This window comes from Eptatretus burgeri, chromosome 16 (assembly GCF_056783735.1).
Source record: "Eptatretus burgeri isolate ZD-2024b chromosome 16, Ebu_testis_v1, whole genome shotgun sequence".
In the NCBI taxonomy this organism is placed as follows: domain Eukaryota; kingdom Metazoa; phylum Chordata; class Myxini; order Myxiniformes; family Myxinidae; genus Eptatretus; species Eptatretus burgeri.
The window spans coordinates 5,060,404-5,087,676 of record NC_140976.1 but is presented as its reverse complement, the minus strand read 5'-3'; the positions used below and the strand labels follow the sequence as shown (position 1 = coordinate 5,087,676).

Genomic DNA, 27,273 nt, shown 5'->3' with positions numbered 1-27,273 from the left:
TCTTCACAAGCCTAGACTGCATACAAAAAAATAAATAATTTTAAAAGGCCATGGTGAAAAATTACGTGCATTCAGAAAGAGCATCATCTGAACAGGTTACATGATGATATCGTGTATGATTTTCGCATCATCACTTGTACACGTGCTTCAAGATAAAAAACAAACAAACAAACTTCTTATCACTCGTCTTTTGGAAATTAATATTTTAATAAGGAAAGCTCACTTGTCAACACTTCAGACGACTCCAAATTACAGTCAATGTCTATTAATCTTCCATGGGTACTCTGTGAATAAATACTTCTGGGGGTTCCAAAGGTAAAGTTGCTCAATCTTAGATATTGTGTTAGGCAAACCCTGTCTTGAGGACAAGGTTCACCCAGTTAAAAAAAAAAAATTGATATTCTGTCCTCATTTCTCTGCTTGCTTTTATGCTTTGAATTTGCATATTGGAAAATGTCACCATGTTGATAAGAACATTCAAAGTAAATCGTCGAGAGGGAAGAGGCAGAGGTGGGTGCTTTATGTCAGGGTAATAAAGGTGTGACATGTCTTGTATAAAAGAGACCAAACTCTGATAACCACAGCTGGCTTCATCCAGTCACCACTACTTCGTCCCTCGTCTGGTTCTCGAAAACTTCAGTAGCAATTGGAGTCATGGAGAGATCAGGGAGAAGCCTCGTTCTCCTTGTCATTGCACTGCTGTGTTCTGGTCATCTGGTCCTTGGAAGCCATTTTCGTGGTGGGACCATCAGCTGGGAATACATTGGTGGAAAGAAGGTTTGAGATTTTTCTGAGTTTTTTTACTGAGTTAAAGTTCTGGTTTACTTTCATGCAAACTATTGGCGAATCACTTCATCTCTCAATTGTTTCATGGTTGGAGTTACATTCGGAATAACATTTCAAGAGATTTGAAACTTCTTTGTTCTAAAAGTCAACTTTAGATGTATTCACACAGAACCGACATGACGTCATGCAAAATAATACATCACACATGCAGCTCTGCACAACAATGAAGTCGGGTTATCAACGTCACATTTAAAGTACTTGTAAATTATAAAATGTGTTTAAAATCTTCATTAATCAGGAGGTTGCAATCAGTGACTGGTGTGATCGGCGTCACCTTGGAAAATATCCCGATGAGACTTCGCTTTGTTCCAAGTTATTTATTACTAGTAGTAATGCCCGACGTTGCTCGGGCGAGCAATAAAGCCCGGTGTTGCCCGGGCTTTCTTGCAAATTTCCTGAATAGCAGTTAGGGTTAGCAGTTAGGGTTAGCTGTTAGGGTTAGGGTTAGCTGTTAGGGTTAGGGTTAGTGTTAGGGTTAGTGTTAGGGTAGCTAACCCTATCCCTAACACTAACCCAAACCCTAACAGCTTGGCGTAGCGGAGGTAAACAGCGCCCGGGGCAAAGTGGAAATTTGCGTCCTCCGTAGGCCTTAAACTTGAGTGGATTTGAATGGAAAATCCCATAAGGGATATCGATTTATCGATTTTTTCGAATATCGGAAGTGTTATGGAAAAAATTTATAGCCAATGACCTAAGTTGGACCAAAAGCCATAATCGTACCGAATTTGAATGGAATCCATTGGAGTTTGTGAAAATGCATCAAAACGAATTTTGAGGGGCCTCTTAAGGAAGACAATAATATCATTAGTATATGTGCCAAATCTTGTTTCATTTCATGCAGTAACAAAAATCTGATGGTGGAACAAAGAAAGGGGCGTGCCGAAATATTAATATAGATTATAACTATGCTATTATAATTCTTGTTATTATAACTATGATTATTATGATGATTATTAACATTATTTAGGTCCTCCTGGATCTGTGAACATCTCATTGGTTATAAATGGGGGAAAGGGAATGATTACATAATAAATAACTTGGAATGTTTCACAGCCACAACCTCATGCAAACAAATGAATTACATTTATTTTTTCCCACAATGCAAATTGAAGAGTTTGTTTAATGGTTATTGTTAATTACCTCCACCAATGAAGGTTGACGGAGGTTATATTTACACCTGTCTGTGTATGAGCAGGATATCTCAAAAAGTTGGGGACAGACTCGAACGACACTTGGATGGGTTGTTGGGTGATAAGGATTAATCAATTCGATTTTTGTGATTATTTGAATCCAGATCTGGGTACGAGAAACTTTTTTTTTCAGTGATTCTTCACCATTAGTGGGGCAACTTAACATAACAATTGTGCATTTTGTGAGGAAAGCACCAAATTCGGCACACTAGTAGCCTATCATATTATGAACAGATTTGGATATTGGGCCATCTCAAATTTTTGATGGCAGTGGAAAATGGCTGCCACAGCCATCAGCGGCTGAATTTGAGATGGCCCAATATCCAAATCTGTTCATAATATGATAGGCTACTCGTGTGCCCAATTTGGTGCTTTCCTCACAAAATGCACAATTGTTATGCTATATTTAGCTAAGTTGCCCCACTACATTGAGAGATGGGGACAAAAACGATATATAGCGTGATGTCTCAAAAATGATGGACAAGTTATGACAAAACAAGGTGGATGAGTTGGTTAGGTGACAAGAACAAGCGGATTAGATTTTGGTTAAGGTCTAGATTCAGATCCGAGCTATTGGTGGGATACAAAATGCAGACTGTTCAGCCTGGTGGAGTTATCAAAACAGCTGTTATCAAAACAGCTGTTTGCCTCCATCTCATATCATATGCAATCCAAAACCATGATATTTTCTACCCTCGTTAACCCCCACTCCACACCCCAGTTCCTCCTTCTTCCAGATCCAGAGTTTGGAAGGGGGGGGGCGGCGTGAGGTGTGGGCTTGAAGAAGAAAGAGATTGAAGACTTAAAGTCACATTTTACATCACGTGTAATTTCCACGGGTTCCTGCCATTATGCTGTCAAACTCCCTAAATATTCCACACTTCATTGGAAGCAAATTCCCTCACAACAGCCAGTGGAACCGGGTTATCTGCTGGTATATTTTTAAGGAGGTCGCCTTTGGAGAACACCAAGAAAGCAGCGTGTCCCGAGAGAACACCAATGCCAACTGCAACCCTTAAATCGGGCCGGATCCATGTCGCTTCACTGTGCCAGTGAATTAAGCGTGTCAGACGTGAATTGTTCCTGCAACCACATGGCGGTTAATTATTTGGACGATTGAATCAATGCTACGTGCCGCATTATGTGGGCTACCATTACCATTGGGAACTCAGATGAACTGCCCACCGCAAACTCTATTTGGACCAAACACAAGCAGGATAAATCAGGACACATTCCTCATGATGATGAAATTAGGAAATCAGATATGAAATTAGAGGAGTTTGAACACATATAAAGCACATTAAACAAACATATACATTTACTATTCGGACTTTGCGACCATTACCACACGGCAAAACGTGGAACATGCACTTAACACCTGTAATTATAAACGAAACAAGGATCCCAGACACCCAATCGAAGGAGAGAAAGGAAGAGATTTAGAGTGGAGAAAGAAAGAAATGAGGTGATGATAGAAACAGCAGGGGATCTGAAAGCACCCCTAGCGAACCTGCAAAACGCTTCTGTTGAAACGATCGTGAGGACAGCCCGTGCTTGAACCCACGACTCGCCTCTTCTTCCTTACCGGCCCAATCCGAGCCACACGTTGGTCTGCGGGACTCCAAAGGACTCGTGCACCCGACCTGAGCAGCCTGAAACTCTCCTGGAATGCAGCACGGCACCAGACCGGGCCGTGTACTACCGCTGGAAAGACGTGAGGTCAAAGCGTCGGAGCGACGTTAAGTCGAGGCATCGGAGCGACGTGAGTTCGAGGCATCGGAGCGACGTGAAGTAAAAGCGTCAGAGCGACATGAGGTTAAAAACGTTGGAGCGACGTGGGGTAAAACCGTTGGAGCGACGTGGGGTAAAAACGTTGGAGCGACGTGGGGTAAAAACGTTGGAGCGACGTGGGGTAAAAACGTTGGAGCGACGTGGGGTAAAACCGTTAGAGCGACGTGGGGTAAAAGCGTCGGAGCTACGTAGGGGTAGAAGCGTCGGATCGATGTGGGGTTAAAAACGGAGCGATGTGAGTCAAAGCGCAGGAGCGATGTGAGGTCGAAGCGTCGGAGCAACGTGAGGTAAAAACGTTGGAGTGATGTGGGGTAAAAGCGTCGGAGTGACGTAGGGTTAAAAACGTTGGAGCGATGTGAGGTCAAAGCGCAGGAGCGACGTGAGGTCGAAGCAATGGAGCGATGTGAGGTAAAAATGTTGGTGCGCCGTGAGGTAAAAGCGTCGGAGCGACGTGAGATAAAAACGTCGGAGTGATGTGAGGTAAAAGCATCGGATAGACGTAGGGTTAAAAACGTTGGAGCGATGTGAGGTCAAAGCGTCGGAGCAACGTGAGGTAAAAACGTTGGAGTGTTGGAGCGACGTGAGGTAAAAGCGTCGGAGCGGCGTGAGGTAAAAACGTCGGAGCGATGCGAGGTAAAAGCATCGGATAGACGTAGGGTTAAAAACGTTGGAGCGACGTGAGGTAAAAGCGTTGGAGCGACGTGGGGTAAAAGCGTCGGAGCGACGTGAGGTCGAACAATGGAGCGACGTGAGGTAAAAACGTTGGAGCCTTGGAGCAACATGAGGTAAAAGCGTCGGAGCGACGTGGGGTAAAAGCGTCGGAGCGACGTGAGGTAAAAACGTCGGAGCGATGCGAGGTAAAAGCATCGGATAGACATAGGGTTAAAAACGTTGAAGCGACATGAGGTAAAAGCATGGGAGCGACGTGAGTTAAAAGCATCGGAGCGATGTGAGGTCGAAGCAATGGAGCGACGTGAGGTAAAAACGTTGGAGTGTTGGAGCGACGTGAGGTAAAAGCGTCGGAGCGACGTGAAGTAAAAACGTCGGAGCAATGCGAGGTAAAAGCATCGGATAGACGTAGGGTTAAAAACGTTGGAGCGACGTGAGGTAAAAGCGTTGGAGCGACATGGGGTAAAAGCGTCGGAGCGACGTGAGGTCGAAGCAATGGAGCGACGTGAGGTAAAAATGTTGGAGCGTTGGAGCGACATGAGGTAAAAACGTCGGAGCGACGTTGGGTAAAAGCGTCGGAGCGACGTGAGGTAAAAGCATCGGATAGACGTAGGGTTAAAAACGTTGGAGCGACGTGAGGTAAAAGCATCGGAGCGACGTGAGTTAAAAATGTCGGAGCGATGTGAGGTAAAAGCATCGGAGCGACGTGAGGTCGAAGCAATGGAGCGACGTGAGGTAAAAACGTTGGAGTGTTGGAGCGACGTGAGATAAAAGCGTCGGAGCGACCTGAGGTAAAAACGTCAGAGCGATGCGAGGTAAAAGCATCGGATAGACGTAGGGTTAAAAACGTTGGACGAACGTGAGGTAAAAGCGTTGGAGCGACGTGGGGTAAAAGCGTCGGAGCGACGTGAGGTCGAAGCAATGGAGCGACGTGAGGTAAAAACGTTGGAGTGTTGGAGCGACATGAGGTAAAAACGTCGAAGCGACGTGGGGTAAAAGCGTCGGAGCGATGTAAGGTAGAAACGTCGGAGCGATGCGAGGTAAAAGCATCGGATAGATGTAGGGTTAAAAACGTTGGAGCGATGTGAGGTGAAAACGTCGGAGCATCGTGAGGTTAAAGCGTCGGAGCGACGTGAGGTTAAAGCGTCGGAGCGTCGTGGGGTGAAAACATTGGAGCGACGTGAGGTGCACATGTAAATTTGAGGAATATGTGAGGTGGTATGGGGAATTGGGCGGTTAAGCTGTGAAACTCCATTCTGGCGAACTGGTGTGGGAGGCAGAAAATGTCTCTGGAGGAATAGGTTCTCGAACTGCTTTGGCTGAGGCGACCATGGAGAGAGACAGAGAAATTTTGCCTGCTCTGGGTTTTATACCCTGCCCCACCCCCTTGCTGGCTGCTTGTCATTGGCCTTGCGTGCCACAAATCACGTCATGCTCAGGGGCGGGCGCGTGAAGGGGTCAAAGCAACCTCTGTCTCAGTAACTTCTGTCTCAACCTGTAATGGGGCATTGCTGTGAATCTGCCACCAGGAGAGTACATGAGTGGACGGGTTTGTGAGCAGGCGATGTGATTGATGAACGTGAATGGCGTGTAATGAAAGTGAATGTAAGAGAATGGTGTTAAATGGAAGAGTGAGAGAGGGAATGGAAAGGGGTAAAAGGAACAGTCTCTTATGCTGTTTACATGTGCAACACATACAAATCAAATGAATACGATTTACCTTACCATACTCCAAACAAAATACAATACTAAACCAGCCGTTCTGGAGAAGAAGATGTTTGGAGGTTTTAGGGTAAATTCAATATGGCCGCCAAACCATGTGACCTATCAATTAGAAATTAACAAACTTCTGAAAGGATTTCTTGGGGAAAGTGTATGTGAAATGTTGCCTCAATCTGTCCAGCCGTTCTGGAGAAGATTTTTAAAATTTATTAATTTTCAATCAAAGATGGCTGACGAACCATGTGACCGATGACATCATAAATTTACATTCTGCCTCCAATCCTCCAGTGGAATACGTGTGTGAAGTTTCGTGTTAATCGGATGAGGTGTGTTTTCTATCCAAGATGGCCACCAAACCATGTGACTCATGACGTCATATTTTTTAGTATGTATGCAGACATGATGGAAGATGATAGCTGCAAATTTTCGCTTCGTTAGGTTATGTGATTCCAGAGAAAACATTATTTAATATTTTTCTTGAATCCAACATGGATGCCAAACCATGTGACCTATCAATTAGAAAATATCAAAAGGCACCAGTTCACCACTTGCTTGATATGTGTACCAAATTTCGTAAATATATATTGAGGGGATTTGTAGTTAAGCTCCGGAAACAAAATGTGACGGACGGACGGAACCCATTTCTATATCCCCCGCCAACTTCGTTGGTTGGCGGGGGATAATAAATGACCAATATATATGGCCCGATTGCATAAAATTTCCTTATCCTTCAGGAAGGATTCCCCTTAAGGTACATGATGAAAAACTTCTGATTGAGCACAAGCGTCCAGAGCAGTCAGGCTTCACACCAAAGAGGTCAATGATTGACCGTATCCTTGCTCTCCGGGTCCTCACTGAACACAGATGAGAGTTTCGGCAGGGGCTGCTTGCAGTCCATGTTGATCTCTTTAAAGTGTTAGATTCAGTGAATCGGGATACCCTCTGGAGGATTCTTCGTCTTGGTGGGGTGCCACCAAAACTGATCGATCTGATGTCTGAACTCTACTCTGGTAATGAGAGTGCTGTGAGATGTGGTGGTACCACCTCTGACTTATTTCCAGTTGTTACTGGAGTTTGTGAGGGGTGTTTACTGGTCCCCACACTTTTCAACGCTCGTATGGACTGGATTCTGGGGCAGATGTCAGAGAGATCAAGCTGCGATGCATCGTTTTGAAGTGCCAAGATTTCTGACCTTGATTTCGCAGATGATGCAGTCATCTTTGGGGTGACTCTAGATATACTTTTGGGGGCCCTCAAGGTGCTGAATGAGGAATCGGAGTCGCTGGGATTACGGGTTTCCTGGGTTAAAACTAAGATCCAGGCTTTCATTGACATCTTGGATGCTGCTTTCATATCTTGTTTGTACCTGTTTGTGGTGAGCATGTTGAGGTCACGGAGAGATTCACTTCCCTTGGCAGTGACATTCATGTCTCTGCTGGCTGTGAGCCAGAGGTCAATAGACGTCTGGGCCAGGCCTGGGGAGTCATGGATTCACTGGATCATGGGTTGTGGCCCTGCCGGTACCTATGCGGGAGGACGAAAGTCCGAGTCTTCAGGTCCTTTGTGCTTCCAGTCTTGCTCTACGGATGTGAGACTTGGATTCTGACCAGGGATCTGAGACAGAGACTTAATTCCCTTGGTACCAACTCTCTTCGAAGAATCCTTGGCTATCGCTAGTCGGACTTCTATATCTCTGAAACCGCACCAAGGAAAAAATTGAAATTTGGCACTCCGCAAGTACTCCACATGGGGAACAAGAAAAAGAGCAATCAGATTGCAGACCCTCACCAGCACTTGTTTTGTGTGGTGTTTGTGTTCTGGTGTGTTACGGAATTAATAAGAGACATAATTATAACTGCCACTTTATAACTGCAGGCAGTGATGACCGGGTACCAAGACATCCCGCTTTGAGGCAACCCTGCTTTGAACAGATACCTGACCCTGTCCCATTACATTTTAAATTATTATTCAAGTGAACTCATAATGGGATTAAAATCAATTAAATTCCAATCAAATGGAAGACCAAATAGGTAAAGTCCGGTATTGGAGTAATCAGAGGAGGGAACCCGAAAAAGCAAAGATGGTCATCAGGAAGAAGCTGGATAGGATTCACATTTCAGCTGCTACTCCTCTACCCTCAAACCAATTCACGAACAGCTAAGTGAGCCTTCTTTCATAAATTTTTTAAATGAAGAAGAACCCAGATCAAAAAACGAAATAATTATGGCTGCCAAACCATGTGTACGATCAAGTTTAAATTTAAAACATGTATACTTCATCACAACTAAATCATAATTGTGAGGTTTCACATCGATTGATTGAGTGGTTCCAGAGAAAACACTATTTAATATTTTTCTACAATCCAATACAGCTGCCAAACCATGTGGCCTCTGCACACTCAAGGCTTGGGGAACATTTGTGTGGTTCCCGTCGATCTGTCTTGCCGTTATGGAGAAGAAGATTTTTTTTTATAGGTTTTAGGGTAAATCCAATATGGCTGCCAAACCACATGACCTATCACATCATATGTGTGAACCTTTTGTTCCTCATGAATAGGCAGGCGGTCATACATGTAAAGTTTTGCCTCGATCTGTTGAGCCACTTCAGAATTTTTTTAAGACAATATGGCTGCTGAATCACGTGACCAATGACGTCATCAAAAAAATTTCTGTTGACCATTTTATCCCGAGATGACCCTCCAAAAATTTCATACTGATCAGATGTAGCGTTATTCTGTCATAACGAAGGCACCTATGACATCGTAATACTCCATGAAAGCATTGTATTCCATGATACTACAGTATTCAATGATACTACAATTCAGATCCACATTTGTGTCTAGCACATGAGATATAAAGTCAAGTAAACGCACTATGTTTGCTGCTTTTTCAGCACTCTAAGGGCATACATACCTTGCCTTGTTATGCAATCTGCGTGGCCTTGCGAACCATAGCAGACGATAAACTTATAAACATCGGGGCAATACCCCTGTGCGCTCACCTAATATAATAATGATACTAAGGAGCAATTCAATGTGGGATGGAATCAGAAAAATGCACCTAACAATGAAGCAATGTTACAGCAAATACCTATTTTGGCGGGCAACCACCCCTTCCATCCATTGGCACCATACTCTGTGCAAAGTGTTGGTGCTGCCTAAGCAGTCTCTTTGGCTATTGGGCACAATCCTAGACAGGTCGCCACTCCGACACAGGATACCAGCAAGCTGGTACTCATTTTGCGGACCTCAGAAGGATGACAGGCTGAGTCAACCCCACCTGGTATTAATTCAACAGCCAAGCAGGATTTGAACTCAGGACCCTAGGATCCCAAGCCCTCCACTCGAGCCATAAAGCCAACACCAGGCATAACCACCCCCCCACCCCATAAATCCACTTTGACAACGATTAAAAAAAAACATAGAATGAACAAACTTTGGTGCATCACAGGTGATGAAGGTTGTGGTGAAGTTTTATTGAAATTGTTTGTGTAGTTTTGGAGAAGAAAGCAAATACATATTTTGTGGGGCAACCTCTCTGTAGAACTCCTTAGACCGCACTTTTTATAATGCTGTGAACAAAGTTTGGTTCACACATGGTAATGAACGTTGTCGTAAAATTTCATCAGAATCATATGTGAAGTTTCAGAGAAGAAGTTGCAAGTATTTGTGGACAGACGGACGGAGAGAGGGATTGACGGACGGACGATGTGCTATCCCATAAGCTCCCTGTTACTACTTGCAGGTGAGCTAATAATATCGAAGAATAAATAGAAGATCAATAGGGTAGCAGCCAGAATGGGTTGGTCCCCTAAAAATAATCAGAACAGAAACAATAGGGTTCATTCAGTACCCTAGCCTAATTATCTTGACCTGAAACATCGAAGAGAATCGGAATGAATCCTCTTTCAGTGTCCCCTATTCATTAGAGAGAACTGAAAGATTTCCCCATTAAGCATTTACTCTGGAACAAATCCCGGGTTAGTCAGGTTCAGTTTGCTTCCTTTGCAATGACGTCACAATGAGTGTCCTTTGTGTTCTGCTGCAGGTGCATTTTGACTACATGGTCGGATGGCGCAGAAACTCGGGCGAAGGTGGAGGTTGTAATGAACAGGATGTGACGTCTCAGAAAGTACTAATAGGTAGCGGCAAATGGGGATGTGTGCAAGGTTGCAATTCACAAGAGTCCCTGAAATACCGATGTATCGGCTACAACAAGCCGAGCAACTGGATGGTTGGATCTGGCACCTTTGAAATGAACATGCCAAGTGTCCAAGCCAGTGTTGTTGAGTGAGTTTTTTCAGCATTACCGATCTCCAACATTGTTCTTCAGTGAAATTTTGCATTGATATTTAATTAATATTTAATTTAGGGGCTATTTTGTTATTATTCAATAAATCCTGATATTTAACAAGAATTTGTCATGACACAATGTCCTATTTTCGGGGTGGATATGCATGATTCAACTTTTCCCCAATTTGTGTGAGAAAACTATTTGTGTCACGTGGTACAAGATGGCCATTGAATGCGTGATGATGGTCATTGTACCACATGTTGTGGATGTCGCATGTCATGTACCATATGGCTAGCAGGATATCCGAGTGGTATTCACACTCACCTCCAAGCTGTCTCTCCTGGGTTCCAATTCCAACCCAGCTATAAACAGCCATCCTGGTGTTTTGCAGGCAGAGTGATTCATCAATGTTTGCGCTGTTCCTTGGATTGATGTTAAGCTGAACGTCCCGTGTGCCGGCATTCGTTGGTGGACATTTAAGATCCCATAGTGTCAAGTTATTGCTGGCAATCACACGGCGTCGAAGTGTGAGCGAGTTATTGCTGGCACCCTGAATAAATTCCAAATTCCTGCCTTTAAGGCCCGGTCACACCTTGACGTTTTAGCCAGCGATGGCAACGTATTAAAATGTATGTAAAACGCTGGCTGACGTTGAACTTTTGATGTTTTTTTTTTTTAAGATTCGGACGTATTCATAACGAGTTGGTCGTATGCATAACATATTAGTAATGGACACAGAACGTTTCGTTGTGTTATAGATAACTTATACCAACGAATGCTGAACCTGTTGTTGGCCTACACAACCTACGCCCAACGATAGTCTAACTTCGGCATAGCGCGTTGCACGCATCGCCGACGATGTCGTGACGTAGCCTATTAAAAGGCTGATGCACAACGATTCGAATCATAACTGCCGTAGAAATGGAAGTGACAACATCGCGGTCACACCTTGGCGATCTTGCCAGCGTATGCCGACCGAAGAAAAATGTGTCTAAAACGTTGGGGGCACGTAAAATACGGTATGAGTAAGTTTGGTATACGTGAGTAGAACGCTAAAGTACGCTATCATACGTCGTAGTAAGTAGAGTACGTCAAGAAATTTTAAACATGTTCAAAATTTTATGACGTACTCGGCGTATGACACACGTTCCGCATGCGATGGGGATAAGTTTTACACACGATATGCGGACGCTTACACACGTCCACAAAGGCTACTTATAAGCTACTCATAAGTCGAAACACGTCGAGGTAATGTCTTTTTTACGCGAAACTTATTTCTAACTTATGTTTGACGTGCTTTGAACCAATTCTTTACGTAGTCCCAACACATTGATGTATGTAGACGTATTCCAATGACATCTTCCGGTTGACAAAAAAAAAATGAATGTGTTTCTAGCTTACAACTGCCATATAAAGACGTGTTCCCAGCGGTTTTGGGAATTGGTATATAAAAATGCTGCTCATAAAAGGGGAACCCAACAGTGTTTTTGAGTCCTTTTTGAGTCGATGTCCATGTCAGCAGTAACAGTATCAGTATTAGTATTAGTATTAGTATTAGTATTAGTATTAGTAGTAGTTTGTTCATGTTGGCAGTAGTAGGTGAGTGTGAGGGGGAGGGTGTGGGTTATGATGGATCGTCCTTGCGTCCGCGTGTCCACGGGTAGGTTCATAGGCTGCCACTCAACGATTTAAATGGCTGCATCTCCACTATTGAAAGTAGACGCTTGCGCTCAACAATTGGATTTTTTTTACACTCAACGACTTTTAAACGGTACCACTCAGCTATTTTCATTGTTTACAATGAACGATTTAAATTGCTGTCACTCGCCTTTGTTTTTTGACGCTGGCGCTCGGAAATTTTAATCGTTTCTATTGAACGTGTTAAATCGCTCAAACCCCACTATTGAAAGTAGACGCTTGCGCTCAACAATTCGATTTTTTTTTACACTCAACGACTTTTAAACGGTACCACTCTGCTATTATCATTGTTTACAATGAACGATTTAAATTGCTGTCACTCGCCTTTGTTTTTTGACGCTGGGGTTTGGAAATTTGAAGCGTTTCTTCTGAACGTGTTAAAACGCTCAAACTCGACTATTTTAAATAGACGCTGCCGATGGACAATTGGAATCATAGCCAAGCTAGACATCGAAGTGTGAACATCCTCGTCATGCCGAAGAAAAGTTTGAAGAATGCTGCAAATAAGTGTCCTGGCTGTGGCCGTGGACGCTGACGCAAGGACGATCCATTATACCGACGTCTTTCAGCCTATGAGTAACTTAAAAGTAACGTCTGTCGACGTGTGGCAACGATCGCGTAACGTGCCAACAACACGTTAATCATAGGTTAGAAATAAGTTTCGGGTACGCTAAACATTACCTCGGCGTGTCTCAACTTATGATTAACTTACAAGTAGCATGTTTGACGTCTGTCAACGATCGCAGACCATGCATACAACTTGTGGCCAGCGTAGCGGAACGTGTGAGTCATACGCCGGCATACGTCGTGAAATTTCAAGCATGAAAAAATTTGAGGACAACCGAAAAGTACAACGTTTAAAGCCAACGTACAACGACGTATGGCAGTATTTTTCAGCATGCTCTCAATGTTATCAAAACTTACCCATAACGTATTCAACGTGTGCCAGCGTTCTAGAAAAAAAATTCAAAAATCGGCATACGTTGGCTAAAACGTCAAGGTGTGACCGGGCCTTAACATACAGAGGGCATTGCATCAGCAACGCAGCTGTGCCCTCAGCCAATGATGCTACCCTGTAGCTTTGTGCTGCACTCAAAAGAAGCATGTATCACATGTTCTGTATATCATAACATGTCATGTATATGTTGTGTATGTCACATGTTATGTGTCATATGTTGTGTTCATCATGGTAAAATTGGACGTTTGATTTCCACAACACAAGTTTTATCCTTTGGCCGATGGGTAAATGCGAGAAACCCCATTGGCCATGATGGGTAAAGGTACAGTGAGTGGACGGGATCATCTGAATAATAATTCAATGGGTGGGGGGGGGGGTGTCTGAATGAATGTTGTGGAGAACAAAAGGTAAACATGACCTCGAGAGACATGGGTCATTTGGTCAGTGTATGTTCACTTAACATCAGTATTTTGGGGGAAAATGCCAGGGGTAAATAGAAAAGGCCCCTTTATATGGTGCATGTGCCATGTGGCAAACTATAGAAAAGAAGGACATTGTATGACTTGTTGGAAATGCCAGAGAATAGGAAATGAGACACAATCAAAAAATCTTGTGTGCATGCTGTACTATCCTAGTGTTCTTCGGAGGAACCAAGTAATGCTCGAGAAAAGTTGACACAAAGGGGTGCCATATATATATATATATATATATATATATATATATATATATATATATATATATATATATATATATATATATATATATATATATATATATATATATTGTTGTTCGTCTTTCGGCTGCTCCCGTTAGGGGTCGCCACAGCGGATCATCCGTTATGATCCGCATACTGATTTGGCACAGGTTTTACGCCGGATGCCCTTCCTGACGCAACCCTGGTCGCCTCTTACGACACAGGGATAAGGATCGGGTTTCGCCATGATTCCGGGCTGCCGTACACCCTCCCATAGCGCGGCCCAGCACAAAGCAGAGCTCCCGTCCTCAAGCGATCCTCCAACCCAAGCCTCCGAGTAGCCGGATTACAGGCGCACGCCACTACGCCCGGTATATATATATATATATATATATATATATATATATATATATATATATATATATATATATATATATATATATATATATATATATATATATATATATATATATATATATATATATATGTTAAAACCCGTCATTACGTAGAGTTTTTTTCATGTACCTTGAAAACGAAAACAGAAGATAATCACTGGGCAACAAAATATTTTTTTCATCTGCTACTAAGGGAAATGCAGATGTTCTTAGCTAAATCTGGGCCGCTGATTTCAAATCTGTAGTCAGAATTTAGCCAGCACGTCAGGTTTTCAAAATATTTATATGTATTAATGATACCCAGCTTGCTATATTAGACATTTTATTATTGCAGATCATCACATTGTACATCAAATATCAGTGCTTAGTAATTACTTTGTGGTGGAAATTTACACAAAAGAGAAAACCCTTTATAATTTAACAGATCGTTTGTTATATAAAACACATACATGTGGAGAGAAAGGCTTGTCTCCAGAGTCCAAGCAGATCTCTGACTCTGAGCTAGAATACATGGCCTTTTATATGATTGGAAAATAGGGAGGGGACAGAACATCACAGGGTACTTGGTTAATCAATACCAGACTACAAGAAAGCTTTGTTTGCACATGAGGTCCTTTTAAGCAAAGATAAAAAAACTATTTTGTGTATAATAAAACAAGATAGCGCAATGAAAGAATGTGTGTCTCACTTCAGGGCATGCATGCACAGAAAACCTTCATTTACATAGGAAATGATAAGCAATTATCGCAGCATGTTGGTGTCGCATCTAGTTTGCACAGCTTTGCATAACAATGAGAAGTCCATGACCACAGCAATTTGATGAGACTCCCACTTTACAATCAAAATAAGAGGACAATGGGAAGGCAGAGTTAATGAGATTCGTGTTTGTATAAGTTTACAATTGAATGGGAAACCAGACTGAATGAGACTCTGCAATGACTTACTGGTGTCGGCCGAAGCAGCTTAATTTGCCAACCAAATAAAATAAGACAAAGAATAGATTATATTGTTGCACAGTTAACTAACACACTATATCTATTTGTTAAAAAATAACCATCAGTATGCAATGATCCATTATCAAGTATGTTTTCAAGTATCAGAGCAGGAAACATGACAGAGGGGTGCATATTTCATTTTAACTTGGCATGAACTAATAAGATCTTTCACCAGGCCCAGATGTGCTTGGGCCAGTATGGGGATTATATATTCGTTATTATTATAATGGTTATTATTATAACCATATGGTTTGAAAGTCATCTGGTTTGAAGTGTAGGTTTGAAATGATACGTTAATTATATTGAATTAACAAGACCATTATACATTTGAACAGAGATTCTACTCACTCGTGGCCTGTCACAGTGAGTTCTGAGCAAACAAAGAAACTCATTACTATGAGCAGCCCTCACCATGAGCAGCCCTTATTTGCAAATGCAATGAGCTTCTGACTTTGTCATTGTCAGAGAGCTGATAAACATGTTTTATGCTGCAGACAATATAAATCTTTATCTCGACTCTGTCTCAGTGCCTTTGCAGACGATGTTTCCTGGCAAACCATTCCTTATATGGTGACATTCACTTTAGCCAATGCTTTACAACAGATTCCATACTTCCGTATTATTTAAGAGCATTTGAAAGCAAATAAAGATAAATGAGTACATAATTTGTTGTCAAAGAACACTTATCTCAATCTGAAAAATATTTGTTTTGGCATGATCAACACAGAAACACCAGTGCTTTGCGATAATCATGTGATCCATAGAGTATGTCCATGCTTTCTATCACCATGTATGTCCATGCTCATATTTCACAAGATGGAATTAATTATTTTACTTCCACAACTTTCACGTCATATTGAGATAACAATGATTGATCTCCGTGTATAATGTTTAGTATACAAACCAAGAACATAAAGAAGTTGCAGAAAAATAAGTTAATAAAACATTAGAACATGGTAATACTTGGAAGGGTGTAAACTTGACAGGGTAATCTGTCCCATTGTGAGTGATTCAGAAACAACACTTCAAGTTTACATGCTTCCTTTCAATATCGACAGCTTAGGCACTGTTCAGACGTGTTCAGAAGTTTGTGAGACACTTGCTCTTGTGCTTCTGTGTGGAATTGGTCTCCCGTTGTAGGAACCAGCAGTAATCACCCATCACGTTTGGGTTGAACTGGCCTTGATACCTAGTTTCCATGACCGAAATGTCTTGGTGAAACCTTTCACCATGCTCATCGCTTACCTCACCCAGATTAGGTGGGAAGAAATCAAGATGAGAATGCAAGAAGTGCATTTTAAGAGACATCCTACAGCCCATTCGCTGATAGGCCTTTAGCATGTTGTCCACTAATTCCACATATTGTTCAACTCTATGGTTCCCAAGAAAGTTCTGCACAACCACCACAAATGCTCCCCATGCTGCAAACTCAAGTGGGTTCAGTTTGTTTTTGAACTTGGGATCACACATCAGTTCTCAGATCTGGGTTTTGTTTGTGCTTACTTTGAGTTTAGCATCAGTTTTCTCTGCGCCAAACTTCTCTCTGACATATTGGAAGCCATTACCGTCATGATCCAATGCCTTTCCAAAGTTTTTCATAAGGGTTAGGGTTAGTTAAAAATTGTAATGCTGCGTGGAAAAATTTACTTTAAAATTCATAGCTTGGTCAGTTTTCATCCATTTTTTAATAATTTTAAGTGCATTCAAAAGCTGTTTTTTTATGAGAAATAATACTCTACAACAGTTGTATTGCTATAATTGAAACCAAAAATATCAAAAAATAATAATTTATGATCACTCAAAATAATCCACCATGCCAAGGAACTGTCATAGGACCATATGTACAACTGAAAATCCTAACGTGCTGAGAAAATTCTGACTTCAGATTCAGAATCAGCATACTCGATTGAGTTGAGAACATATGTTTTCACCCCAGTAGCAAAATCTTTGTTGTCCAGTGTAATGTGCATGTGTGTGTGATGAATTTGTTTAAAAAATGGCACCCCTTTGCATGAACTTTTCTCGAGCATTACTTGGTTCCTGCAAAGAACACAAGGGCAATACAGCATGCACACGAGATTTTTTTGAATGTACCTTATTTTCTATCAGGTGGCATTTTCCACTAACCATGTAATGTCCCTTTTCTATTTTTTGGCATTTTCTACAAGCTATGCAATGTCCCTTCTTTTCTATAGTTTGCCACAAAGCACATACCATATAAAGGCGCCTTTTCTATGCCCCTGGAATTTTTCCCAAGAATGGAATGGTTTCTCTGTATTACATATGGTATTCCATGTTTCAGCCAGTTTTCTTCAACAATTGGAGCACCTGAAAAACTGATATTTTTTCCAAAGTCCACTTTTAAGATGTCCCTAATTTTTGCTATGTCCCAAATTTTGTGGCTGCCGGTCACTTCGAAGTCTCAACAAGTGTCCCTCTATTCATATTCAAAATTTCACGAACATTCATCCAACAGTTCGTAAGTTATGAGCCCTTGTGTTTGACTATTTTACAACCAGAGTCGAAATTTTTCTCTGTCCAGTTTTCTGGGGTTCGCCCCTATAAGCAAAAAAGCAAAAACTTTGGCATTTAGGTGCAATTTGTCTTGAAAGCCATTGATTAGATGTATTGGCCGATGTATATTCCAAGTTTCAGCTCGTTTCAATGTGTAGCCTTTGAGATATGAGCACCAATACATTTTGGGCGAATGGACAGACAGACACCAACGTTGATTTTGAAGGTTTTCATTAAAATTCAAGAATGTAGAAATGGATGTTGCTGAAATTTGGAACATATTACCTCAACGTACAAAGAATTTACTTCTGAAACTTTCAGCCAATTTCGTCCAAAGGAAGCCGAGAAATGAATTTTCAGTCCCTGTGTTAAAGTTGCATACAGAGAAACTGTTCCATATAAAGGGAGGGGCACATTGCGCTTCCCTTGACAATAATACAAACTTTCTAATTGGGAAAAATCGTGATTCATTCAGGCACAGGTAGTATGCAGCTGCATGTTCTCTTTTTGGGATAATTATCGCTGTTTTCTAATTTCATATTGTGTAATTTCTTACAGGTATACTGGGTGTTGCTTCATCACATCATCCGTGATGACTCAAACAAAGATTCATACCTATTCCGGTGCCAGTTGGAGATTAAGAACAACCATTGATATCAGCATCCGTCAGGACATCGGGAAACCCAACTCCTCTCCAGTAACCACTTCAAAACCACTGATTAAGTGAGAAAAGAAAATACATTTTGGGTATTTTTGTGAAGATTCCAACAAGAAAGACGTGTGAAGGGAGAGTGCAGGAGCAGATCCAGGAATTTCAAGACAGGGGTGTGGGTGGGGGGTGCACAGGCTATAGTATTGAATGGAGGGTGTGGTTTGGGATTTGAGGGTCCTTCACCACCAAATTTTGAGAAAATGATCGTCTGAACTGCATTTCCTGCTTTCTTGGAAGTTTTTGGCAATTTGTTGCGTTCCTCCCTGGCCAAACATTTCAGCAGATTTGGATGACTAATGGGTCAAAATGGCAAACTTGCCCAGCCGATCCTTAGCCGAAAAAGGCCTGTGCACACCTGGAGTGTGAAATGATGGTGTTGACCACCATGCGCTGAGGTTGTGAAGCTTAGGGTAGGGGGTCTCCCCACAAAAGAGATGATATAGGATGGCAGAATGTGAATTATTTTATTACTCGTAAATGATGCTATTTTGGAAAAGACGGCATTTGTGTTTCTGAATGAAAATGTCAGACACATCATGGAGTGACATGGGGAAGTAATGGTGTATGTTCATGAGGGCCAGAGATGCCATCTGACTTGCTCCCATGGAATCTCTTCGGTAGGTGTTTAGGCGCCGCAGGCTAGAAAATGAGCATTCAGCCTCACAGGAGCATACATGGGGGGTGTATCCAATATGGAGTAGGACTTCGATCGATGGAAATTTGTCTCCATATTATACCACACAAAACAAATCCTGCAGACCTAACCTGTTGTGCCTCATCTGCATTCATTTTACAAGGCAATCCACACACATCATACCTAGTTACTCTATGATGATTACCACGTCCAAAAAGACAAACATTCCTGGTTATAGTTCAACTGAAGGGGCCCAAAAAATCTGGCATCCATAGGTTGTAAGATATGGGAACAGTGCAGAGGAAGGACGAACAGCACAATATTGTTTCCCTTGGTCCAGTTGATCAGGTCAATAGCGACTTGGCTTCTGTGACCATCATACAGGAGAAGCCTGATGTTGGCTCAGTGGTTAGGGTGGTGGCTTGGGATCCTTGGGTCCTGAGTTCAAGTCCTGTTGGCCGCTGAATTAATACACCAGGGGGTTGACAGCCTGTCATCCTTCCGAGGTCGGTGAAATGAGTTCCAGTTCCAGTGTGTGTACTGGTAGAGGGGCACTGCATCAGCGACACAGTCGCGCTTCAAGAAATGATAGCTACCCCAGTGGCTAAGCTGCCATACGACCACACACACATACAGGACAAGTCTTGTGTGAAGCATCCCGACATTGTACATATTTAATTAAATGGGCTTGCATATAGTCTCTAAAACGTGGGAATTTGACCATCCCGTCTGTGTCAGCATTCAATCAGCACCAACAGTTTTCCCCTGCATCAAGTATAGCACCATATGCTGTCTGGGAAAAACAAAGAAATGTGGTATCTGATTTTCTCTGTGCATTCACCACTCCACTAATGGGAACAGTCTTGCTTCTTTCATCCATGACAGCTTGTGGTTGATATCCTCTCCCTGTAACAAAATGAGGTGGCTTGCATTCTGTATTGATGCCCTTCTTATCTATCTATCTATCTATATATTACTAAAACACTCATCTTGTATATATGAATGTATGTATGTATGTATGTATGTATGTATGTATGTATGTATGTTCCCGAAATACAGCCAAAACAGTACACGATAGCGCAAAAATTTTACGGCCACTTTACTTACCATTCGCCTGCGGTGTGCAGTATCAAGTTTCATTCAAATCGGGCAACGAAAAAAAATATTTAAAAATCAATTCCCAATTCATTCAAGTACTCTTTGGGAGTATTTGATCAATGCAAACAACCTCAGCGGTATAGTTCGCTGGAGCAATCTTTTTTTTTTAATGATTTTTTTCATGAACCGCTGTCATAACGTGACCGGGTTCACGGGTCGTCTAGTCTACATTATAATTAAACTGTGGTTTGTCCTTTCACTTGTATTTAGTTAGAATATAGCCCATTCTTTGAAGTAGTTTGTTACTGATTCTTCTGATGCACAACGTGCTCTAACAGCTCAGATAAACTTGATGGTATTACCACACACAGCCCAGGCCATCTGTCCATGAAGTTGTCCAACCAGTGCACGGCACATGTCATCTTTCTGGTGCTTCCCAAGGTGAACAGTGTAATCTGTAGCCATGGTGAATACCTCAGTTCTTGTGGAGCCATACCCCACTGCAACATGATCTTTAACATGTGTGACCAGCTTAGACTCTTCTAGCTGTGACAGAATATTGTTGTGGACCTGGGATCGGGGAGCGAGAAGACCAGAATCGCAGGACGTCGCACACGAATAACTTCATGACACGGCGGGTCGCTAATCGACCGTGAACGCCAATAACTCGACCATGTGACTTAGGGTCCTCCGTCTAATAAATATCGTTTACCTAATGGTCACGTGATCTAATTACCGGGGGACATGCCCTTGGTACACTTTGTTCAAACTGGATCACCTTACCGGATCAGATGCAGCCGAGCGTAATTCGTCGTAACCCAAGAGCGTACCGGCTAGAAAAAACAGATCGTTGGGGGGATAACATCCCGGCTAAGTGAGGATATGAATCATGCTGGACTAATTAAGGAAAAGACAAAAACAAGCTGGGAACATTTTTAGACAAAGCATTTATTTACAACCAAGCAAGGAAAGGTATGTGGTACAGTAAATGGGGATGATTATTATGTACAGCAGGGATAGAAAGGAATTTGTGGTGTGTGACAAAAGGCAAGCAATCTTACAAAAGCAGACACAGAGCAGACTTATGCTGTTATCACTTCTACGTCTTAACTTATGCTACGACAGGTGCCATCACACACACACACACACACACACACACACACACACACACACACACACACACACACACACACACACACACACACACACACACACACACACACACACACACACCCCGAGGAAGATTAGATGTCCAGAAAGAAAGAGAGCAGATGAGGATAAGACGGCCTCGCAATATCTGGCGCGGTCAGTCGACCAATGCAACCCAGTATGCTTTTGGGGAGAAATACTGGTGTCTCAGGTGTGGGAGTGTGAGGTGTGGTATAGTGCAATAAGGGGGGGGGGGTGCGGTGTCGTGCCAGAGGGAACTGTGATTGCAAATCAGTCATGGATGCTCTTTTGTGCGTCCAAAGGGTACGCAATAGAGGGGTGGAAAGAGAGAGAGAGAGAGAGGAGAGAAGATGCATGAGGCAAAAGATCCCTAGCCGAGTCATGCATAGGTCTGTGAGTGCAGTGTGTACATCCATGGGACACTTCGCTTGAGCATTCCCACCTCGAGAGTTGGTGCATTATCTCCTGCTTAGTCACTTTGCCGGGGCTCGTGGCAACGTGCGCTCCGCACTGGTCCCAGAAGAACGTCTGTAGCACACCAACCATGAATGAAGGTCCAGTGACGAACAAACAAGGAGCAGTGAAGGAGAGGGCGAAGCAGAGAGGAGAAGAAGAGGGCGAGGCAGAGAGGCGAAGAAGAGGGTGGACGGCTTCGCGATCCGCCTTTTGTAAGCCCCGGGCGAAGGGTGGGGTGACGACCCGAACCGACGTGCTGTGACCCGAAACCTACATCTCTGTTCGGCCATAGCGGTCATAGCCATGCCCTGCCAGGCTCCTGGTGCCGGAAGCGGTCGCATTCACACATCCGGCGTGACACGGCCGTGACACGGCCGTGACACGGCTCCTGTACCAAACTCTCGGATTGCCCTTCCCGCGACCCACCCCACCCTCCCCCCCCCCTCGCTGCCTGTCTTGCCGTGTTCTGGTGACTAGATGAAGGTCGTATCAATCCCACGTGCCCACCCAGCACACCTGACAAGATGCGGTTGGCGCTACTAACGTTTGTTGCTTGTCCCTGCATCACGCGGTCCGAGTACTCTGAGCCGTGCAGCACTCCTCTGTTTAGTGGCGAATTGTATCTGTGGTGAATTAACGTGAATTGAGGGACATGACGCGGGATCACATGTTGTGCGTCTCGCGTATAAGGGGAGGTCTCTGCGGCACGAGTGATTGTCCCCGGGGCATTGCTATTGACATCGGCTGTCCACTTGATGCTCGTTAACTGAAGGTGCTCATTGACTGGTGAGAATGGAGATTATATCGAACTCCGTGCTTACGCGGATTTAGTCTGCAATGATTAACTGCACATGTATACGTTACTGCTTATGTACTCCTAGCTGAACCTGTATTCCCCGGTGTGCCCACAGAAGCGGCTCCAATCAAATGGAATAAAGCCTAAACTCTGAAGGTTCATCTCTCGCTCTCATTTCAATTTATTCCATTTAATTTTCTCGGCTCTCTCAACCAAAGATGGACAAGATCTACAAACCAGAGAGGTTCGACGCAGACCCGAACGCGACTGACGCAGAAATGAAATGGTCACATTGGTTCTGTTCCTTCTCACACTATCTGACCATCATCGCGGAGGGAGCTGACAAATTTGCCGCTCTCGTGAATCATGTCTCGCCCAGCGTGTACAGGCTCTTCTCGGGGTGCGACACTTACGAAGCAGCGATCGAGGTGCTGCAAGCGCTCTACGTGAAGCCCAAGAACGAGGTATACATACGACATCTTCTCAACACACGCAAGCAGGCAGCTGGGGAGACAATCGATCAGTTCCTGCAAGCTCTGAATCAGCTGGGAAAAGACGGCAGCTTCCGGGCGGTAAGCGCCGAGGAACACCGAAAGGAAGCGACCCGGGAGGCATTCATCCAAGGACTCAGATCAGCCCACATACGGCAACGCTTACTAGAGAAAGCGCAACCCACTCTTGACAAGGTAGTCGATCAGGCTCGAGCGATGGATACGGCTCAGCAGCAATCTGAGTCATTTGGGACACCGATGCTGCTCATGAACGCTGCTACGATGGGAACCCAAGGAACCCCACTGGCACAGACACAGCCAGACATAGGGGATGGAGAAACACCCGAGGAGCCGGATACCCAGGCCTCGTCAAACTCCTCAGCAACTGCTCCGGTTGGTAAATGCTTCTTTTGTGGGTACAAAAGGCATCCTCGTCAAAAATGTCCCGCCAGAGATGCCACATGCATGAATTGCGACAAGAAAGGGCATTATGCCAGGGTATGTAAATCTACTCTAAGGAGAAATAAACCCACTTCTGCGGCTCTCTACTCGCAAAATAAATTGACTGCAGCCTCCCCGGGGAATCTATCCAAGGCTATCATCAACGTACGAATTAACGGGCATATGGCTGAGGCACTGATTGATACCGGTAGCTCCGAAAGTTTCGTCAACAGCTCGCTAGTGAAGGGCAGGAAATGGGTAATCCACCCGACTGACAATACGGTATGCATGGCCGCCACCTCACTACAGTCCCGCGTACGAGGGTACTGCAATGTTGAATTGGACGTAAAAGGGTACACGCATCGGGATGTAAAGGTGCTGGTGCTTCGTGATTTGTGCGCAGACGTAATTCTGGGTCATAATGTCCTCAAGCAGCACACGAGCGTCGAAATACCCTTTGGAGGAAGCAAGCCTCGTCTAATTTTAAATGCGTTGACCACCGCGGAGGTGACGTCCCCCCAGCTGTTCGCTAACTTGTCGCCGGTCTGCAAACCGATAGCGATCAAATCGCGGCGATATACCACTGCTGACATGAATTTCATCACTTCGGAAACCAAGCGATTACTGGAGGAGGGAATTATAGAACCGAGCGATTCGCCATGGCGCGCACAGGTGTTAGTAACCAGCAGTCAGAACCATAAGAAACGGATGGTTGTCGATTATTCCCAAACGGTCAATCGCTTCACCCAACTCGACGCCTACCCCTGCCGCGCATAGATGAGATGGTCGAACGCGTGGCCAATTATAAGGTATTCAGTACCATCGACTTGCGAAGCGCCTATCATCAAATTCCCATCCGAGAGGAAGACAAACCTTACACTGCATTCCAGGCAGGGCGGCGCCTCTACCAGTTCAGAAGGATACCATTCGGTGTCACGAATGGAGTAGCTTGCTTCCAACGGGTTATGGACGACATCATCTCAGATGAAAACCTCGAAGACACTTTTGTTTACGTGGATAATGTCACAGTGTGCGGTAGGGATCAGAGGGAACATGATAGGAATCTGGACAGATTCTTGAGCATTGCTAGAAAATATAATCTGACTCTCAACTACGAGAAATGCGTATTCTCGGCAAGGTCAATTGACCTTCTCGGCTACACAATAGCCGACGGCACAATTAAGCCTGATCCTGAGCGATTGCGCCCGCTCCGTGAGCTTCCACCACCTCAGGACTTGCAAACAATGCGCCGGGTGATCGGGATGTTCGCTTACTATGCAAGATGGATTTCGCAATACTCCGAGAAAATACATCCCCTAGTGCATTGCAAAAACTTTCCACCAGATGCCGCTGTCGTAAGAGCTTTCCACAATCTCAAGGATGATATCAGTAAGTCCGTGGTTTTATCGATCGACAGCTCGGTGCCCTTCGTGGTGGAGACCGACGCTTCAAATCACGCCATAGCTGCTACACTTAATCAGTCTGGGCGGCCGGTCGCGTTCTTCTCGAGAACTCTCTCTAGAAGCGAGCAGAGACACTCAGCGATAGAGAAGGAAGCGTACGCCATCGTTGAAGCGCTGCGGAAATGGAGACATTATTTACTGGGAAACCACTTCACGCTCGTTACGGACCAACGATCCGTGGCTTTCATGTTTGATGGGAAAAATAACGGGAAAATTAAGAATGAAAAAATTATGAGATGGCGGATAGACCTAGCTTGCTACAGATACGACATTGTTTTCCGGCCCGGGAAAGAAAACCCTGCTGCAGATACCTTCTCCCGGGTCTACAGTTCGGCAACAATCAGTCAGGCTTTGCAAGACCTCCATGTGTCTCTGTGCCACCCAGGGGTAACCAGGATGGCACATTTCGTACGCAGACAAAATCTTCCCTATTCTGTTGAAGATATTAAACAAATGAATGCTTCATGCCCTGTTTGTGCTGAACTAAAACCCAGATTCTATGGCGCGGCATCTGGCAGACTGATCAAGGCTACTTCCCCCTTCGAGAGACTAAACATCGACTTCAAAGGGCCCCTACCGACCGAAACAGACAACAGATACATATTCACCGTTGTTGATGAATATTCAAGGTTCCCTTTCGCGTTTCCGTGCTCGGATATGACCTCAGGCACTGTCGTAAAATGTCTCTCTGACCTCTTCGCTATGTTTGGGAGACCTTCGTACATACATTCAGACAGAGGGCCGTGTTTCATGTCGGCCGGGCTAAAACAATTCCTATTAGAGCACGGCATAGCAACTAGTCGAACGACGGGTTACAACCCACAGGGAAACGGGCAGGTGGAACGGTATAATGGAGTTATTTGGAAAGCCGTAACTCTGGCGCTGAAATCGAGAGGACTGGGCCCCGAGCGATGGGAGGTTACTCTTCCTGACACTCTGAATTCCATACGCTCTTTGCTCTGCACGTCCACAAATGCCACTCCTCACGAACGTATGTTTACTCACCAACGACGTTATGTTGACGGTCAAACGGTGCCCAACTGGCTGACCCACCCCGGTACAGTGTTCATGAAACGCCCAGTACGACAAAGCAAGTATGAACCGCTGGTGGAGGGGGTCGAACTCATTGACACTAATCCAGAGTATGCTCATGTCAGGCTCCCGGATGGCAGGGAGACCACTGTGTCGGTTCGCCATCTGGCTCCCTCAGGTACTCCTCCCGCCAGTACACCACCTTCTGGCACTCCTCCTTCTGACATTTCCCCCCCAGGAACTCCGCCAGGCGACGGGGCTGCCGCGTTCCACCCGAGAGCGATCGAGGAGTCATCCCCGGCACAAGTCGAGGCTCACCAAGAGGATCGGGAGTCTCCCTCAAGTGAAACTGCCGTTTACTCCCGGAGAGGTCGACGAATAAGGCCCCCTCGACGACTCAATCTGTAAAGGGGATTATCGGCATTCTCGCTGCTCATGCTCCTATATGCCCATTATATCATATATCGATGCTCATTTCCATGCTCCTACAACTCAAAATAATCACTGCTTGGCATGTATGCTTCTGTAGATCTATTAGTCCGCATTGCTTGAAATGTATACTCCTGTAGTGCTAAAGCAATCATGGTGTGTAAGATGGGCCCCTAGTTACATTTTAAAGGTGGGGAGAATGTGGTGAATTAACGTGAATTGAGGGACATGACGCGGGATCACATGTTGTGCGTCTCGCGTATAAGGGGAGGTCTCTGCGGCACGAGTGATTGTCCCCGGGGCATTGCTATTGACATCGGCTGTCCACTTGATGCTCGTTAACTGAAGGTGCTCATTGACTGGTGAGAATGGAGATTATATCGAACTCCGTGCTTACGCGGATTTAGTCTGCAATGATTAACTGCACATGTATACGTTACTGCTTATGTACTCCTAGCTGAACCTGTATTCCCCGGTGTGCCCACAGAAGCGGCTCCAATCAAATGGAATAAAGCCTAAACTCTGAAGGTTCATCTCTCGCTCTCATTTCTCTCCCACCCCACCCTCCCCCCCCCCTCGCTGCCTGTCTTGCCGTGTTCTGGTGACTAGATGAAGGTCGTATCAATCCCACGTGCCCACCCAGCACACCCGACAAGATGCGGTTGGCGCTACTAACGTTTGTTGCTTGTCCCTGCATCACACGGTCCGAGTACTCTGAGCCGTGCAGCACTCCTCTGTTTAGTGGCGAATTGTATCGATACAGCGGTACGAGGAGGTGTGGGAATAT

The 27,273-nt window shown here is 44.3% G+C and overlaps 1 protein-coding gene across 1 annotated transcript in view; it reads left to right on the top strand.

Annotated features, from left to right (window-relative positions):
• Positions 1-593: 593 nt before the first annotated feature.
• LOC147010366 (uncharacterized) overlaps positions 594-27,273 on the top strand; it is a 95,635-nt gene continuing 68,955 nt past the window's right edge. The window contains 3 exon segments of the mRNA XM_085858870.1: positions 594-777; positions 10,265-10,506; positions 18,323-18,487. Of these exon segments, the coding sequence (XP_085714996.1) occupies positions 655-777; positions 10,265-10,506; positions 18,323-18,487 (530 nt within the window). The 5' untranslated portion in view covers positions 594-654.